The sequence below is a fragment of the Molossus molossus genome, unplaced genomic scaffold (genome assembly GCF_014108415.1).
Source record: "Molossus molossus isolate mMolMol1 unplaced genomic scaffold, mMolMol1.p scaffold_m16_p_1, whole genome shotgun sequence".
In the NCBI taxonomy this organism is placed as follows: domain Eukaryota; kingdom Metazoa; phylum Chordata; class Mammalia; order Chiroptera; family Molossidae; genus Molossus; species Molossus molossus.
In genome coordinates this window covers 121,452,086-121,470,447 of record NW_023425344.1, presented here as the reverse complement: position 1 = coordinate 121,470,447, position 18,362 = coordinate 121,452,086, and the positions used below count along the sequence as shown (strand labels likewise).

At 47.5% G+C, this 18,362-nt stretch overlaps 1 protein-coding gene and 2 pseudogenes across 6 annotated transcripts; 1 reads left to right on the top strand and 2 right to left on the bottom strand.

Moving 5' to 3' along the window:
- Window positions 1–279: 279 nt before the first annotated feature.
- Window positions 280–6,361, bottom strand: LOC118619548 (endonuclease 8-like 1). 6 transcript variants are annotated; one of them, XM_036246172.1, is made up of 10 exons: window positions 6,306–6,361; window positions 4,679–5,135; window positions 2,698–2,817; window positions 2,553–2,616; window positions 2,217–2,316; window positions 1,709–1,836; window positions 1,307–1,334; window positions 1,068–1,129; window positions 731–896; window positions 280–561 (listed from the first exon to the last, which is right to left on the bottom strand). In XM_036246172.1, the coding sequence occupies exons 2-10, from the start codon at window positions 5,110–5,112 to the stop codon at window positions 491–493; spliced, it is 1,173 nt and encodes a 390-aa protein (XP_036102065.1). In that variant the 5' UTR covers window positions 5,113–5,135; window positions 6,306–6,361; the 3' UTR covers window positions 280–490. The 6 variants fall into 6 exon arrangements, with proteins under 6 accessions (XP_036102065.1, XP_036102073.1, XP_036102057.1 ...); XM_036246180.1 differs by lacking the exon at window positions 6,306–6,361 and adding an exon at window positions 5,729–6,062; XM_036246164.1 differs by lacking the exon at window positions 6,306–6,361 and having other exon boundaries at window positions 4,679–6,063.
- Window positions 6,362–6,973: 612 nt separating this feature from the next.
- LOC118637664 lies at window positions 6,974–7,609 on the top strand (annotated as a pseudogene).
- A 1,601-nt stretch (window positions 7,610–9,210) lies between these two features.
- On the bottom strand, window positions 9,211–9,361 carry LOC118621034 (annotated as a pseudogene).
- Between the last annotated feature and the right edge of the window lie 9,001 nt (window positions 9,362–18,362).

The following is an 18,362-nucleotide window of genomic DNA, read 5'->3' as shown; positions in this document are numbered from 1 at the left end:
AGGGAGTACTGACTAGTCTGGGCCAGGTTAGGGAGCAAACCACAGGCCCTGAGGAATCCTGGACTGGAGGAGCTGTGGAGCCTGGGCTGCCTGGGGCCAGTATTTCTGCTCCACTTCTGAGGGGCTGTCCCTGCAAAATCAGATGATCATCCTCTGAGAGCCAGGGTCTTGAGGACTGGGATGGGGCTCAGTTTGCCTTGCTGAGGAGGTGGCCTCTTACACTCAGGGCCAGGCAACAGGCTTGCTAATATGGCCATCCTAGACTTTCTGTAGCCAGCCCAGAAGTTTATTAATTTATATTTTTAAAAATACAGCATTTTTCACATGGGATTTAAAAATGGGTACAATTAAAAACACCCTACTTTTGTAGGGAACAGCCACAGGCATCTAGCCTCCTTCACCTACTGCCTGCTTCTAGGAAGCCACACAGACACCCAGATCCAGGGTAAGGCAGTGGGAAGGGGTAGATGCAAGCAAGGAGATCCTCCTGCTAGGAGGCTGAGGTCTCCTCAGGCTCCAGAGGTGGGGTATCAGTCTTGATCTTTTGAGGTCTGCAGCAGCCTGGAGGGAAGACAGGTGAGATGGACCCCAGGTTGAGGACTGCCCTGACAACCTTCCTCCAGCCTTTGTCCACATGGAACTCCTGCCCATGCTGCCATTCATTTCTTCAGGAAAGCCCCTTTTGGTGGTGCCCCTTCCATCTCAGAGGATGATGCTGAGGAAGGCCCACCTGAGTTTGCCCATTGCCTCCTCCTCTTCCCTTTCTCAGTGACTCGGGGGACTTTTGGATCCTGTTGGAAGCTGGTCCCCTCAGGCTGCTGGGCTGCTCTTTGCTCAGGAAGGCCTTTCCATGCCATTCTTGTCAGTGAAGAGGTCTTGCTTGGGGGTGGAGTGTCCTGGGTAGAGGAGAGACATGTTCCTGAGGTGCTCAAGAGCAGTTCAGAGGTTGGTTAGAACCCAGCATTGCCCTCGTTGTCCACAGAAGGCAGCTATTCACAAGCCAGGCTTGGGAGGTGCAGCCAGGGTAGGGGAGAGTGCAGGGAGGAGTCAGGAGCAGGGAGCCATACCTCCATTCTCTCCTCAGGACCCCGCTGTGTTCCCTTGGATTTCTTCTGATGGGACTTGCCTCCTGAAGAATACTGATGCTGGGGTTGTGAGGTCCTATGGCCATGGGCCCTTTCTCCAGACTCCTGCTCTTCCACTCTGGGCTGACTCCCAGGGGTGGAGTGGGGACCGGGGACGGATGTAACCCTTGCTGCCAACTCGTCCTTTCTGCTCTTAGTTTAGTATATTAGGAGTACCTTACCTTTGGGTGCCAGAGGTCCAGGATCCCCCTAAAATGGTACAGGGAGAATTCAGGAATAAGCCTGGTTGGGGCAGGGGTTGTTTTTCCTTGGGAAGGCAGGACTCACACCTATCTTTCCAGATTAGTGTAGTTTCTCCCCTAGGAAGCCTCTCTTACTGTCCATTCCCTGCCAGGTCAGAGCCAACATCAAGGCCACCCTGCCTTGGGCTGCTCTACTAGCTGGGACCCTGGGACTCAGAGGAGGGGAGGGGCATAGCATAGGGAAGGCTTAGACCTTCAGGAACAGTGTGACACTGGGAGGCCTAGATAGAGACCCCATCTCCTGTCTGGCTGTGATCCCAGGGCTCTACCACACCCATGTCTTTGATATCTGTTTGCCCTCGTGAGCATTAGGGCCCGAACCTGGAACCAGATGGTGCGGCCGTGCCGGTCCCGCAGGGAGCTCATGCCCACCATGCCATAGCACTGTAGCCAGGCTCGAAAGGCTGCAAAGTCCTCCTCGCCGCTCTCTTGCCCGTAGCCTTTGCCCCCTGTGGACAGAGGAGCCAGGCAGAGGTCAGAGGGCAGAGTTAGGCTGGGAGGTGGGAAAGCCTGGTGGGCCGAGTCAGGGGCCAAGGCTCTCCCTTGTCCAGCTGTGTGACCTCCGGCTGGTGTCTTCCCCTCTTTGGGCCATGGCTTGCCCATCCTGGAGTGGAGTTAATAATCATTGCCCTGCCTGCCTCATAAGCAGCCTGGAGGACAGACAGATGCCTGACAAGTGAGGAGGCCCCGTCCATTTAGCAACAACTAGGTTTACAAACTTCCATTCCCCAGGCAGGGAACCAGGCCCAGATATGGGTAGCAACTGTCCCGGGGTTATTCGATATGCCAGTGCAGAGGTAGTTGGCTATCTTTTCCTCCCAGGCCTCACCCAGCTGGACCACTTCCTTGGGCACTGAGTGGCACAGCTCCAGCAGGTCTGGGTTCTGCAGCTTGGCTTTGATCTTCTGGCTCAAGGTCAGCTCTGGGCTCTGGAGAAGGGGCATGGACAGGGCCTGGCTGTCAGCGTGAGGCAGCTGACCCCACCAGGAGCAGACCTCTGAGCTTGACAGGACTCAGAGATAGTTCATCCACCTCCTCCCCAATGCACACACACACACTAGAGAGAAGGAAAAACTAAGGACCTGCTTGGGTTACGCTGGACCTAGCCCATACCCTGTCAGCCCTTGCTGGTAGGTGTGTGTGCCTTCCACCCCCGTGCTCTCACCGGCCTGTGCTGCTTCAGCGCCTCCAGAACATTGCGGGCCTTCTCGAAGGGAGGTATCCTCAGCCTGCGATGGGATAGAAAGAGGGAGCCATGCTAAGCAGTGGGGAATGTGGGCATCCAGCCTACCTCAGCCCTGCCTGCTGACCTGTATAGAATCTCTGCCCGCAGATAGTTGCCAATGCCATTGAAGAACCTCTGGTCCAGGAGGGCCTCGCAGATGGGCCGGTCAAAGACCTTGTCTGCTAGGTTTCGTAACACATTTTTCCTGGAGGGACACAATTTGGCACATGAGACCCATTCTGTCCTTTAACCCCCACACCTTGCCATGTGATGGGAGAGAGGAGCTGGGAGAACCTGTTCCTAGGTGCAAGGGGAATGAAATTGGGAGTCCCAGTTCCCCTTTTCCAAGCCTCAGTGCTATTTTGGCAGTGGGGAACTTCAGTTTTCCTGTCTGTTAAATGAGAACAATAAGGGATTTTTATCATTACACAAGGTGAAAAATTCCAGTCAAAAGCAGTGAGTTCAAGGGGACACACAAGAGTCTCTCTGTATCTGTTGTGTGTATGCCACCAGAGTATCTTAGACTCCAGACATTTTTGAGAGCAAGGTGATCACAGAACCTCAGATGTGCCTGCAGTCTGGAGCCCCTGTCTAGGAATTTTGGATGGTTAGATAAGAAGAGTTGACATTGACGACCCAATTCTTCTCAAGACCTAAAGATTTTAAGGAGGTTGGTACTAGCTCTGTGCAGCAGGTGTATGTGGGCATGTCCTAGCTAGTGAGAGCCCCAGCAGCCCTACCCCATCTCCAAGGGCTATGGATCTCTCCTCACCACTGTGAAGAGGAAATACATCTTGTTTGTGGAAAAGGGTCATGGCAAGACTGATTCAGTGCTGGGCTGAGAAGCATATGAAATAGGGGACCAAGAGGCAGAGTTTTGGGGTAAAGGTAAGTGGAAAGTTAGCCTGGGTGACCAGCACCTTGAGGGGAGCAGAACCCCACAGTCTCTCCAGCTATAGGACCAAGAAAACAACTGAGATGCTCATTGTGTGAGAGAAACTTCAGAGTCAGCTGGCAAAGAGTTAACCTGTGGCATGACTGACTCCCCAGGAGAGGTGAGGAGGAGGAATCCAAGACCACAGATGTTTCCCTGGGGGTGCACTTGGGGTCATGCCTGGGAAGGCCAGGAGTCAACTGTCTTCTGTGGTGCCAGACATGCCCTGACCCACTCCAATGGGCAGCTAAGTCTCCTAAGGGTCAAACGAAGGTGGGCCGTTCCTGAAGAAGGGAGGACCCACCGAATGCGTTCCAGGCCTTTGTGTCTGTGATTCTGGTCAATATGAATACTTCTCTAGAGCTTTGCATGCCTGGCTCTCAAGTAGGTTACCTCCTAGAGTGCCTTTTACTAATGCCCACCCCCAGCCCCCTGGCCAAAAGTCATTCTCTCCCTCTTGGATTTTCAAGAATGTGTCTATTTTGTTTCTTTGTCCCTTCTGCCCTGCCTGAATTTCAGCTCTGTGGGAGCAGGGATCACATCCATCTTGATCACTGCTGTACCCCCAACACCTACAATAGGGCCTGGCACAAAGCAGAGACTCATATAAATTTTCATTTTAGAGAAAGGGAAGAAGCTGACACTGCCATCTGATGTGGCCTAAGACCATGGGACACAGACCAATGGGCAGGCAGAATGTGGGAGACCATAAAACCTGACTCAAGAAACCATGTCATTAGGCAGTTCCTTCCCCACCACCTTGAAACATTTCCTTCCTGCTCAGCCTCCCTTTTATGTTGTTAAAACCCCCCACCTTTCTTCTTAGCCTCCTGAGGGTACCAAGTACTGTGGGGGCTGATCTAACCTCAGCTCTCACAGTAACTGGTTATGTCCTCAGAGCATGCCTACCTATTCACCTCTTGCCCCCACCTCTTCCCATATCAGTTTTGGGTTTTCATACCCATTAGCTCAGGGAGCTGTCCCCAGGAACTACTCTGTCTTGGTCTACAGAGGAAGGGACAGAGGCTCAGAAGGGGCTGGGACTTGCCCCTCATTGGCCGACAAGGCACTCACAGAGCCAGGCCCAGAGCCCACAGTTGTGCTCATCATACATGTGGCTGGGCCTACCTACCTGAATTGTTCATACTCCAGCAAGACGCATGGCCCACGGCCTGGCTGCCACTCGCCCCCAAGGTCCCAGTGGCCAAAGCGCCTGATGTCCACAAAGCAGAGGGCGAGTTGGGGACCAGGATGAGCTGTGTAAAAACGCAAATGGGCATGTGGTGGTAGCGCATCGCTGGGTGCCAGCTGGAAGGAGCCAGACATGCCAAAGTGGAAGATGAGGGCCAGTGGTTCTCGTGGGGGCTGGGCTCCAGGCAGGGGGCTCAGTGTCAAGCGAAGCTCCTTGCCACGGGCTGAGGCTGAGATATAGTAGGCACTGCTCTCAAAGGGTACCTCTGGGTTGCGGCTGACTGGTGACTTCTCCACATGCCCACCAAACACCAGCCCCCTGCATGCCTGGTTCACAAAGTGGCTGGCCAGATGCAGCTCTGGGCCCTCAGGCATTCTGTGCCAGGAAAGGGCAGGCCCTGTGGGAGTAGGATGACTGCAAGTTAGATCAGGTGTGCACATTGTGAGGTAGGATTTATCACCACCATTTTACAGAGGGAGGATCCTGAGGATCAGAGGGGACCATGACAGCTGGGTTTGGCAGAAAATTCTGCTGGCCTGGCCACAGCTCTGGCTGGGTCCCTACCTGAAAATGCTGGAAAAGCCCAGGGCACTGGGGGACTCAGGCTTGGAAAGCATGAGTGCCTTGTTAACACCTTGGACAATGGGCTTCCATGAACTCTTGCTGCTTTTAGAATAAAGTCCAGATCCTTGCTGGGCCCACGCTTTCATCTCATTTCTTCCCAAGCTCCCCATCACTCGCTTGCTCGAAGCCCACTGCTCTTCCTATCCCCAAGCCTTTGCCCTCGTAATCCCCTCAGTCTGGGACCTCTTGAGCCGCCCTCCCTGACCACCCTTCCAAAGTAGTCTCCCTCCAGACACACATTTTCTTTTCTTCGTGGCACTCCCAAATCTGAAACTGTCTTATTGTCTGTTGTCTGCCACTACCTCCACTTCCTCTCCAGTGGAAGCTCAGCTTCTTCACCACCCCAACGCTCAGAACCGATCTCACTTGTTGCCACGATCGCTAAGGGGATGAGCCTGGCCCGACCGGGGATTTGGGAGCTGGAAAAACGAATGCTCAGAGGTTCAGCTGGCAGTGAGGACCGGAGCAAGGACAGGAGAGGATGCAGGTATCTAGGTAGTCTAGGCCAGGAATGTCTTCCCGAGCTCCAGGCCAACGTCCAGGACAGAACACGACACGCCCAGGTCAGCGCTCAGGTCGTAGGGGAACCCACTCCACCTCTTTTCCCTACACCTGGCGGAGGAAGGGAGCTTGCCGCTCCCCTCTCCCCCGAGATGCGGCGGGATCGAAGGCGCAGGTGTGGTCAGGCCGAGGGGACGTTTCAGCCAGGGCAGACGCCTCTCCCCTCCCCCACCCTCGCGCCGTCCGGGACCTGGTACCGAAAAGGCTTCGCTCTGAGGGGAAATGAAGGTGAAGATTCCTGATTTTACTACGGGCGAGCACTCGATGGCCGGTTCCCCCAATCCTCACCACTCATCCCCCGCTACCTGTCCTCAGCACACCCTAGCTCCCTTCCTCCTCAAGGCTGCCAAATCCCATCCTCTCTTCAGCCTGCGGTACACACCCTGGAGCCCGTCCGGCTCCCCGGGGTACTTGCGCGCCTCGCCCTTCTGGCCAACCTGCAACCACTAAGGGGTTAAAGTCACGGGCAGAGCCGCGCTGAACCAAGAGCAAGCCGGGACCTGTGGTTGCTGCTCCAGCGCCCTCTGGGAAATGTAGTTCCTCGGGCGGGGGCCCAGGCCTTGGGTTGGGGACGCTGAACTAGGGTGTCTGGGATATGGGGAAGGCTTTGGGGCGGTCACCTGGGGTGTTAGGGTGGCGCCCGCGGGATCCGGGGTCAGGTTCCAGGTCCCGCGTCGCAGCTGTCTCTGTGGCCGGGGAAGTCGCCAGGCTAGTGACAGGGTCGGTACTCCCAGCCTGAAACAACCACCATGTCCCAAAGCAGAGGCTCCTGCCAGATGTACGCAAAGAGAGAGCAGGTGCGCGATAAAGGCAGGCCCTGGGGACCCTGTGGTGGCCCTAAGTATCAACGCACAGTCACACATAACTTAGAAACATCATTACCCCCTGCGGGTGAGAAGTGCAGCCAAGCAACAAAAAACAGGCAAGAAGCAGAAGCCACATCAGATGGTTCTGTGGGGGGTCTCTGCAGTGACATCTAGGCTGAGACCTCAGACTAGCCAACAAAGTGGGAACAAGACACATCCTAGGGGGAATCGGAGCCATAAGACCATGGCTGTGGGCAAGAGCAGCAAGATACTGAATGCAACACATTGACTACAGGATGAGGTACACCTGCAAGATGGTTCTATCTTCATTGGCACCTTCAAGGCTTTCAGCAAGCATATGAATTTGATCCAATGTGATTGCAATGAATTCAAGAAGATCAAGCTAAAGAACTCAAGCAGAAAGAGAAGTGAGTCCTTGATCTGGAGCAGCTTCAAGGGAAGAACCTGGTCTCAATGACAGTAGAGGGACCTTCTCCCAAAGATACTGGCATTGCCCTAGTGCCACTTGCTGGAGCTGCTGGGGACCCAGAGATCCATAGGACTGCTGGCAGAGGAACCCTAACTGGTGTCCCCACGCCTCTGCACGACTTGTTAGGCCAGTCCATGGAGTTGGTGGGCCATACCAACTCTGCAAGTAAGAGGCACTGTTGCAGCTGCTGCCACTGCCAGTGTTTCAGGGAGCCCACCTCAGTATATACCTGCCCATGGGGTTCCCCCCCACCTATGGGCCAAGGGGCACCCCTCAGGCATGATGGTTCCATCTCCTGGTATGTGGCCCCCAATGGGTATCCCCCCTGGAGGAGGAACTTCAATGGGCACGTACCCTCCAGGAATGCAGCCCTTTCCCCCAGGGATGTGAGGACTTTTTGACCCTTGGCCAGAGAGTAATGGAAGTAGCTCCACAGAGGCATAGGCCCAGTTCCCCAAGGCCATGTTGGTCACAGACCTGTTTGTTACGCTGTTGGAATTTCACCAGATTGTTTACTTGCCCTTCAGGGCCCCTTCCCCAGAGAATGTGCCCACCAAGGCCCTAGACTCATCTTGGCCCTCCTCAGCTCTGTTTCCCAAAAGATTGTACACAGTCCTTTTACTTCCTCGTGGCCTGTGAGACAAATTTATGATAAACTTTTAATAACTTTTAATAAAATTTATAATAAACTTTATTTTTTACAAAATAAAGACAACATGCCAGTTGGAAGGAATGACCAGTACAAAGGCCTGGAGGAAGAAAAGTAATTGGCTCATTGAAAGAAGGCCTGTGTGTCTGCCCTGGCTGGTTTGGCTCAGCGGTTAGAGCGTCGGCCCACGGACCAGAGAGACCAGGGTTTCGTCCCGCTAAGGGCACGTACCTCAGTTGCAGTTTGTCCCCGGCCCCGGTTGGGTGGCAACCACTCGGTGTGTCTCTCTCATGTCGATGTTTCTCTCTCTTTCTCCCTCTCTCCCTCCACTTCTATCTGAAGATAAATGCAAAAATCTCCTTGGGTGAGGATAAAATAAAAAGAAGAAAGAAAGAGGGCCTGTGTGGCTGAAGTGTAACAGAGAGTGCTGGGAGGTGAGGACAGACAGAAGCAAATTCAGGTCAGGTCAGGCCTCAGGAGGCCTCTGTAAGTAGTTCTCATTTCATCCTAAGTGTGCCTGACCCATAGTCATGATTTGCCTTCTTCATACTAGGACTTCTGCCTCGTCCTTTCATCTATTAATTCATTTATTTTGGCAGAAGTATTTTAAAGTAAATTAGACAAATTACGACATTTCACCCCTAATACTTCAGCATGCATCTCTTAAAAGCAATTTCCTACAAAGCCACAATACATTTTTATCCAGTGATTTTCAACCCTTTTCATCTCATGGCACACATAACTGTCTACTTAAATTCTTCAGCACACCAAAAAATGTATTTTTGCCAATCTGACCGAAATATAGGTATAATTTTGAGTCATTCACATTGGATTGTTGTCATTTTTAAATTTTTATCCTCACTGGAGGACATTTTTTTTTTTTTTTTTTTTTTTTTTGCATTTATCTTCAGAGCGAGAGGAAGAGAGAGACACACACACATTGACTGGTCGCCACCCGCACAACCCTAACCAGGGCCGGGGACAAACTGCAACCGAGGTACATGCCCTTAGTGGGAACCAAACCCGGGTCTCTCTGGTCCGCAGGCAGACACTCTAACCTGAATCAAACTGGCCAGGGCTGTTGTCATTTTTTAATTTGACAACCTAGGGGAAAAGAGGTCAGTGCCTCTGACTAAATAGGTATTGCATGCTTTAAAAATTCTTGCAGCATGCCAGTGTGTTGTGGCACATTGGCTGAATATCTCTGCCTTTATCGTATGTAATAAAATTAACTATGACTTCTTAATATCATCTAAAACCTAGTCACATTCAGATTTCCCTAACTGCTTCCAAAATGTCTTTTACAGCTGTTTGTTCAATCCAATCAAGGATCATATCTTTTTCTTTTTCTGTTTCCGTAAAGACAGTAAAAAATTGCCAGTGCTGACTATATTTCAAGTCATCATGGCAGAGTATTGGGAAAAGTTTTCAATTAGCAATAATTGTGCCTTGGATAACCCTTATTGGCCGTGATACTGCCACTGTGCAAAACTGGGGATATATGTCTGTTTATAATCATTTTTAATCTAGATGGGATCACCTTCCCAACCCCCATCTTCATTTCCATGATCCTGATCTTTCTGACAAGCCCAGGCCAGTTGTCCTTTGAGATGCCCCATCACATTCTGGATTCGTTTGAATGGCTCCTTAGACATCATTAACTTGTGCCTCTTTCAAGTTTTTCCTGCACACTTGGAATCAGATCTAAAGGCTTGGCTACATATATTATTTTAAAAAAAAAAATTTTTTTTTTAATTGATTTGAGAGAGAGAGGAAGGGAGAGAGAGAGAGAGAGAGAGAGAGAGAGAGAGAGAGAGAAACATTGATGAGAGAGAACTTCGATTGGCTGCCTCCTGCATGCCCCACACTGGGGATCGGGCCCACAGTCTGGGCATGTGCCTGACTGGGAATTGAACTGGCGACCTCCTGGTGCATGGGTCAACGCTCATCCACTGAGCCACACCAACTGGGCTGGCTACATATATTCAAGGACACCTCCTAGATGGTGCTCTGTACTGCAAACTACATCATGTCAAGAGTAGAAGGTAGCCAATATCTGGTTGTCATACTTTAGTGAGGCTGCAATTGCTGTGACAGCCAGACCTTTGTATTGTGGTTATGTTTTACACCTTCTGACCACTAAGTAATCTACGGAAGGGATTTCCTTTTTTTTTTTTAAACTCTTTTTTTATTATTGAATGTATTACAAATATCTCCCCATTTTTTCCCCATTAACCCCCTCCTCCCCAGTCCCTTCTCCCTTCTGCCTTCCCCACACTATTGTCAGTGTCCATTGGTTATGCATATATGCACAGAAGTTCTTTGGTTTCTTTCATTCCCACCCTCCCTCCCCCCTTCCCTTTGAGGTTCATCAGTCTAACAACAAATCTGTACTTCTTAATTTCTTCATCTTTTTTCACGGATCCCTCCAGCCCCCACCCATCTGGCAAGCAACAAAAGGCTGTCTGTATCTATGAGTCTGTTTCTCTTCTGCTTGCTCATTTTGTTTGTAGAGTCAATTGTTGATAGATATGTATTGCCATTTTATTGTTCATATTTTTGTTCTTCTTCTCCTTCAAGAAGACCCTTCAGCTCTGGCTGGTTTGGCTCAGCTGTTAGAGCGTTGGCCCACAGACCAGAGAGTCCCGGGTTTGGTTCCCGCTAAGGGCATGTACCTCAGTTGCAGTTTGTCCCTGGCCCCAGTTGGGGTCGTGTGGGTGAGAACCACTCGATGTGTCTCTCTCACACTGATGTTTCTCTCTCTCTCTTCCTCCCTCTCTCCCTCCCTCTCTATCTGAAGATAAGTGCAAAAGTGTCCTTGGGTGAGGATTAAAAAAAAAAAAGAAGAAGACCCTTCAACACTTCATATAACACTGGTTTGGTGGTGATGAACCAAACCAGTATTTTTCTTGTTTGGCAAACTCTTGATATGCCCAGCAATTCTAAATGATAGCTTTGCAGGACAGAATAATCTTGGTCGTAAGTCATTGCTTTTCATCACCTTGAATATCTCTTGCCACTCCTTTCTGGCCTGCAAAGTTTCTTTTGAGAAATCAACTGACAGTCTTATGGGAGTTCCTTTGTAGGTAATGAACTGCTTTTCTCTTGCTGCTTTTAAGATTCTCTCTTTCTCCTTAACCTTTGGCATTTTGATGATGATGTGTCTTGGTGTGGACCTCTTTGGGTTCACCTTGTTTGGGACTCTCTGTGCTTCCTGGACTTGTGTGTCTGTTTCCTTCACCAAGTTAGAGAAATTTTCTGTCATTATTATTTCAAATAGGTTTTCAATTTCTTGCTCGCTCTCTTCTTTTTCTGGCACCCCTATGATGCAAATGTTCGCACGCTTGAAGTTGTCCCAGAGGCTCCTTACATTATCCTCCTTTTGGGGGATTATTTTTTCTTTTTGCTATTCTGATTGGGTATTTTTTTGCTTTCTTATATTCCAAATGTATTGTTTGCTTCTTGGCTTTACCTACTCTACTATTGATTCCCTGTAAAGTATTCTTTATTTCAGTTATTGCATCCTTCGTTTCTGACCTCATCCTTCATTTTTATGTTGATGATGTTCTAAGTTCCTCGGAGTTCTCCTTAAGTTGCTCGAAGGTCTTAGTTCCTTGAGAACCTTATAACCAGTGTTTTGAACTCTGCATCTGATTGATTGCTTATCTCCATTTTGTTTAATTCTTCTTCTAGAGTTTTGTTCTGTTCTTTCATTTGGGACATGTTTCTTTGTCTCCTTATTTTGGCTGCTTTCCTGTGATTGTTTCTTTGTATTAGGTAGAGTTGCTATGTCTGCTAGGCTTCATAGGGTGGCCTATTGTTGTAGGTGTCCTGTAGACTCCAGTGGCACAGCCTCCCTAATCACCCCAGCTGGGCCCTAAAGGTGCACCCCTAATATGGACTGTATACCCTTCTGTTGTAATTGAGTCTTGATCGCTGTTGGCACATCAATGGGAGGGATTTACTCACGCTGGCCAGCTGCAAGGACTGTGCCCACTGACCACTGGCTTCTGACTCCCTTGGAGAATCAGCAGTGTAAGGGCCCAACACAAAGAGCAAACTTACTTCATCAGGGCTCTGGTACCCACTGAGTCCACTCACTGAGTGTGTCACTTGTGGAGGTGGTTGGGTGGTGGTGCTTCGATGTGGTCTGAAGTTATCCGCTGGGTGTTCTGGCTCTGAGGCAAGGTCAGCCTCTGCCTGTGTTCTAACCAGGGCCACCAGGCATAAGCTACAAAGTGATCTGCAGATGGCTGCTTCTTGTGTTGGGCTTGGAGGTGCCCAGGAAAAGTCAATTTGTGAACTAAGGCTGGCTTCTTCTAGTGCCAGGCCGAGGGCCACTTACTGAGAAGTATGGGGCTCAATAAGATCAGATGCTGCTTGTTTGAGAGATTTTAGGAAATTCTGAAGCAGGATCCAAGACAGGCTAATCACAAGGTAAAGCCATTGGAAGCAGCTTGGGTGGGCCCGAAAGTTGGGTGGGGTGGGGCCTCAGAGAATCACCAGGGCGGGGCAAACAGTGTGAGCCAGGTTGTTGGAGTCCCAGTTATGGTGGCCATCTGCTGCCCCAGGGAAGGGCTCACCAAAGGAACAAAGGTGTCCGCCAGCCTGACTGTCTGAGAAAAGCTGCCTCTCCAGCCCTGGTCCTGAGACCAAACAACTCAGTTCTTCCCTGTTTGTCTCTGGTGCCTTTCAAACTGCCTCCTCTTTAAGCTTAAAGGGAGTAAGTCCCAGTAGCGGGAGTAAGTTCCAATAAGTTCGTGTGCAGGCCCTTTAAGAGGAACTGCCTGGAGCTCCAGCAGCCACAGCCTCCCTCAGCCTCAGTTCCTGCTGGTTTGTACAGCCAGAAGTTATGGGGACTTCTCTTTCTGGTACTGGACCCCTGAGCTGGGGACCCCTCACTCCTCAAGGAGGACCTTCACAGCCAACGTGTCCCTCCTGATTTTTATTCGCCACACATGGGTATGGGACCAGCCAGTCCGCACCTCTGCCCCTCCTACCAGTCTCAATGTGGCGGCTTCTTTAATTTTGGAGTTGTAGGACTTCCACTCAGCTGGATTTCAGGCGGTTCTGAATGATGGTTGTGCTATAGTTTAGTTGTAATTTTGATGTTGTTGTGGGAGGAGGCGATACTGTGTTTACCTACACCACCATCTTGGCTGGAAGTCTTGGAAGTGATTTCTTTGTTTTATTGGTCACTTTTTATTTAAATCAAGGTATAATTTACATACAGTAAAACTCACCTTTTAGAGTGCAAATTTTGATAAATACATACACTCATGGAACCATCAACATAAACATGAGACAATACATTGCCATCACCTCCCAAAATTTACCCATGCACCTTTATAATCAATACTTTCACCCTACACCCTGGCAACCACTGATTTGCTTTCTGTTTCTGTAGTTTTTGCCTTCTTTATAATAATCCTATAAATGGAATCCTTAGTATGTAGTCTTTTGAGTCTGATGTCTCTCTTTTTGTGTGTTTTCTTTAAAAAAAAAAAAAAAGTGTAAGAGCCCAGCTGATGTTGCTCAGTTGGTTGAATGTGGTACCATGTACCAGAAGGCTGCCAGTTTGATTCCCGGTCAGGGCACATGCCTGGGTTGCAGGCTCCATCTCTGGTAGGGGGTGTGCAGGAGGCAGCCGATCGATGTTTCTCTCTCTCTCTCTCCCCCTTCCTCTGTCTGAAATTAATAAAAACTTATTTATTTTTAATCCTCATCTGAGGATATTTTTTCATTTACCTTCAGATAGAGTGGGAGGGAGGGAGGGAAAGAGAAACATCGACATGAGAGAGACACATCAATTGGTTGCCTCCCACACAACCCTGACCAGGGCTGGAGACAAACTGCAATCGAGGTATGTGCCCTTGACCAGAATCGAACCTGTTACTCATTGGTCTGTGGTCCGACGCTCTCACCGACCAGAGCTAAAACCTTATTTTAAAAAAACTTTATAAAAATAGGTATAAGAGCCCTGGCCATTTTGGCTCGGCAGTTAGAGTGTCGGCCTGTGGAAGGGTTGTGAGGGCACGCACCTGGGTTGCAGATTCGATATCTGGTCCTGGTCAGGTCTGTGCAGGAGGCAACCAATTCATGTCTCTCTCTCATTGATGTGTGTGTTTCGCCCCCACCCCCACCCCACCCCACCCCCACTTCCTTCCCTTCTACTCTACTTAAAAACTTAATGGAAAAATATCCTCGGGTGAGGATTAAAAAAAAAAGAAAAAATAGGTATAAGAAATTAAATAATTATAACTTACTGGAATAATACTCTAGAAGGTTAATCCATGATGATAGGCAGTCTATTTGTGGAAACATTTAAAACAAACTATTATGAAATGCTGTGTCTACTTGATATCTCTAAGAAAATTTTCAAATTAGTTTACTTTTTTTTCTTGTTAATCCTCACCTGAGGTTATTTTTGCATTGATCTTTTATTTTACTTTTTAGATAGAGTGGAAGGGAGAGAAACATCGATGTGATAGAGACACATCAATTGGTTGCCTTCCACAGACTCCAATTGGGGCCAGGGATTGAACCCGCAAGCCAGGTATTTGCCCTTCACTGGAAATCGAACCCACAACCCCTAGGTCCATGGGCCAATGCTCTAACCAGCCAGTTAATTACTTTTTAAATTATTTTTTTTCAGGAGTACAAACCTAGTGATTTGTTTTCTTTATTTAAAAAATGTTTTTCAATTATAGTTGGCGTTGAGACTGGTTTCTTTCTCTTAGCATAATGCATATGAGATCCATTCAGATTGTTATGTTCATCCGTTCATTTCTTTTTATTGTGGAGTAGTATTCTACTCTGTGGACACATCAATGTGTTTATATACTTACTGGCTGAGGGGCATTGTGTTGTTTCAGGTGGTTGTTTGGTACCACACAAATACCCAGTTTAACATCACATCCAACTTTTACCATATGGCTTTAGCATCTTTGATATTCCTGCCTCAATCAAGTATTTAACTGGGAGTCACAAGAATCGTTATTTACTAATTCTGTTATTATACATGGAATTTTTCTGTAAAGAGCTTTACCTCATCATTGACTAGGGCTATGTGGTTATCCTGAACTACTAAAAAGACGAGATAAATTCTGAATTCCTTCCTTTTAATGATCAATTTTCAGACTAAGAATTTGGTACAATAACAACATCCAATGGTGACAAATTAGAATTGATTTGGGTTTTTGCGGGTGATGGTGGTGGTAATGGTGGTGCAGGGCTTTTTTATGGACTCAGATTTTTTTTTTACATTGAACATCTTTAAATCCATTGCAGCCCTTATCTCCTCCCACCCCTTTATTGAAAGAGTACTTTATTAGGCATTGGGGCTATTCAAACATGGAACACAATTCTCATCCCTAAGAAACAGGCTGGTAAAAGAGGCAAATGAACCAATACAAAATTACAATGTATTGTTACATTAGCAATGAGAGAAGTGTCTGTGGGATTTTGTGAATGCTACCTGGGAAATGAAGCTAATAGTATACATTTGATGAGACCTAAAACTTTCATAACTTTTTTCTGCCATTTTGTTTTGTTCCATTTTTCATTTTGTTTTCTTTTTCTTGCCCTCCTGTAGGCTACTTGAACTGTTTTTGTTTTTGTTTTGGTGGTTTTTTTTTTTTTTTTTTTTCATCTTTACCCAAGGATCTTGTCTTTCTATTTATCTTCAGATAGAGTGGGAGGGAGAGAGAAACACTGATGTGAGAGGGACACATCGACTGGTTGCCTCCCACATGATCCTGACCAGGGCTGGGAATGGACCAAACCAAGGTACATGCCCTAGACTGGAATCAAACCTGAGACTCACTGGTCCACGGGCCAATGCTCTACCACTCAGACAAACTGGCCAGGGCATATTTGAACATTTTTTAGAATTCCAATTGATTTATCTAAACTGGTTTTGTTACACATCATTTCACTTAAAGTCACAGAACCTACTGGCAAGGTTGAGGACTTACTGCATTACATTATACATGTATATTTGTCAGTTTCCTGATGTTGACATTTTGCATTTCAGTGAAGTGTATAAACCTTATTTTCCTTTACTGTCTCCTGTTTATAATAACCTTAAATATTTCCTCTACATACATTGAGAACCACATCCAACGTTTTTAGAAGTTTTGCTTCAACCATTGAACATAATTTAAAATATCTGCGAGGAGGGAAATCTATACATATTTTTACCCTTTTCAAGATTCCTTCTTTTAACATTCCCCTTCTATTTAGAGATCCTCCTTTAACCTTTTTATTTTTAGGTAAGATTTGCTGGTAACAAATTATACTAGTTATCCTTCATCTGAGAATATCTTGATTTCCCCTTTTATTCTTGAGGTAGTTTTTGCTGAAATAGAATTCTGGGTTGACACTTTTCTTTCAGGGCCTGAAAAATGCTGTGCTTCTTTCTTCTGGCCTCTATGATTTCTAATGAGAAATCCACTGTTATTCTTTCCCCCCTATACGTAAGGTGTCATTTCTCTCTTGCTGCTTTCAAGATTTTTTTTTTTCCTTTAGTTTTCAGAAGTTTGACTATGATAAATCTTGGCATGGATTTCTTTGGGTTTGACCTGTGTGAGGTCTATTCTGCTTAACTCTGTAGGTTTATGTCTTTTGCTATATTTGGGAGTTTTTAAGCCATTATTTCTTTCAATACTTTTCTGTCCCATCCTCTTTCTCTTCATGTTCTGGGACTCTGTGATGACATGAATATTAGCTCTTTTGTCATAGTCCTACATACAGGTCCTTTGGGGTTTGTTGTTGTTATTTGTTTCCTAAGGTATTTTTCTCTGTTGTCCAAATTGGGTGATGTCTATTGACATTTATTCTGCTATTAAGTCCATCCATTGAGATTTTTACTTTGGTTATTGTAGCTTTCAGTTCTAAAATTTCCTTCTGGTTCTTTATAGCTTCTATTTCTTTGCTGAGACTTAAAGCATTTTTATGATGGCTGCTTTACACATATTTGACATAGAATTCCAACATTGAGTCATCTTAGTGTTGGCATTGGTTGAGATTTTCTTGGTTCTTGGTTTGATGAGTAGTTTTTTAATTGCATCCTGGACATTTGGGGTATTATGACTCTGGATTGTCTCTTTTAAAGCAGGCCTCTTCTGACACAGTGCCAGTGGGGAAAGGGGGAGTCTAGGGCCCTACTTAGCCTCTGCTGGCAGGTGGAATAGGAGCTGCACTTGTGTGCATGGCTGGAATGCATTAGATAATTCTGTAAGATTTCTGTCTTGCTGAACCACCCCCTTTCCTGGTCCTTTGGCTAGAGAGAGCAGGCTTTTATTGAGGCTATTTTTCTGGTCTCTGTGTTGGAATTTCTAGGTTGCTGGCTTCTCTAGCACCCAGTCCAGAATGCATGAAGCAAAAAGAAAATCTAAGGAATACTTTGTTGTGTTCTCCAGGTCCTGAGGATCCTAGCCAGTCTCCCTTCTCTCTACCTTTCAGTCTTCTGTTTGTTTTATATGTAATGTCCAAAGATTTTAGCTGTACTTGGAAGAATCAGGTAAAGCACATCTGCTCTATTGTTCCAGAAGCACAAGTCAGTAACAGAGTCAGTCCTTATCCTTTTGATGCTTAAATTGTCTAGTCTTTGGCCAGCTGGCTCCCTTTGACATGACTCATTATTCTTTCTCTTTCTTTTCTTTTTCTTTCTTCTTTCTCTTTTTCTTTCCCTTTCTTCCCTTTCCTTCCTTCCCTCCCTTCCTTCCTTTTCCTCACCCGAGAACATTTTTCCATTTTTGTTCAGATACAGTGGGAGGGAGACAGAGGAAGAGAGAAACATTGATGTGAAAAAGACATGAGTGGCTGCCTCCTGCATGACCCCAACCAGGGCCAGGGACGAATCACAACCGAGATATGTGCCCTTGACTGGAACTGAACCCACGACTCATTGGTCTGCGGGCTGACACTCCAACTGCTAAGCCAAACTGGCAAGGGCCGCCTCTTCTTTTTTTTAAATCCCCGGTCAAGGATATTTTTCTATTTATCATCAGATAGTGGGAGGGAAGGGGAGAGGGAGAGAAACATTGATGTGAGAGGGACACATTGATTGGTTGCCTCGCCCATGACCGGACCAGGGCCAGGAATGAACCATAACCGAGGTATGTGCCCTTGACCGGAATCGAACCCACAACTCATTGGTCCTCGGGCTGATGCTCCAACCGCTGAGCCAAACTGGCCCGGGCATGACTCAATATTCTTTAATTGCTTCCCAAGATGTTCTAGGCTCACCTGGTACTCCCCTTCCCCAGCCTTGGAATCAATCTCTTCTACAAAAAGCCCTGGTTAGTTTAAGCCAGTCCTGGGAAGCCATTTGTTTTACTCTGCTCAGGCTGCTATAACGAAGTGCCATAGACTGGGTGGCTTCGACAACAGACATCTATTTCTCATAGTTCCATGGTTTTTGGAAGTCCAAGATCAAGAACTTCCAGTCCAAGAACTGCCAGGTTCAGGTCCTGGTGAGAATCTTCTCCT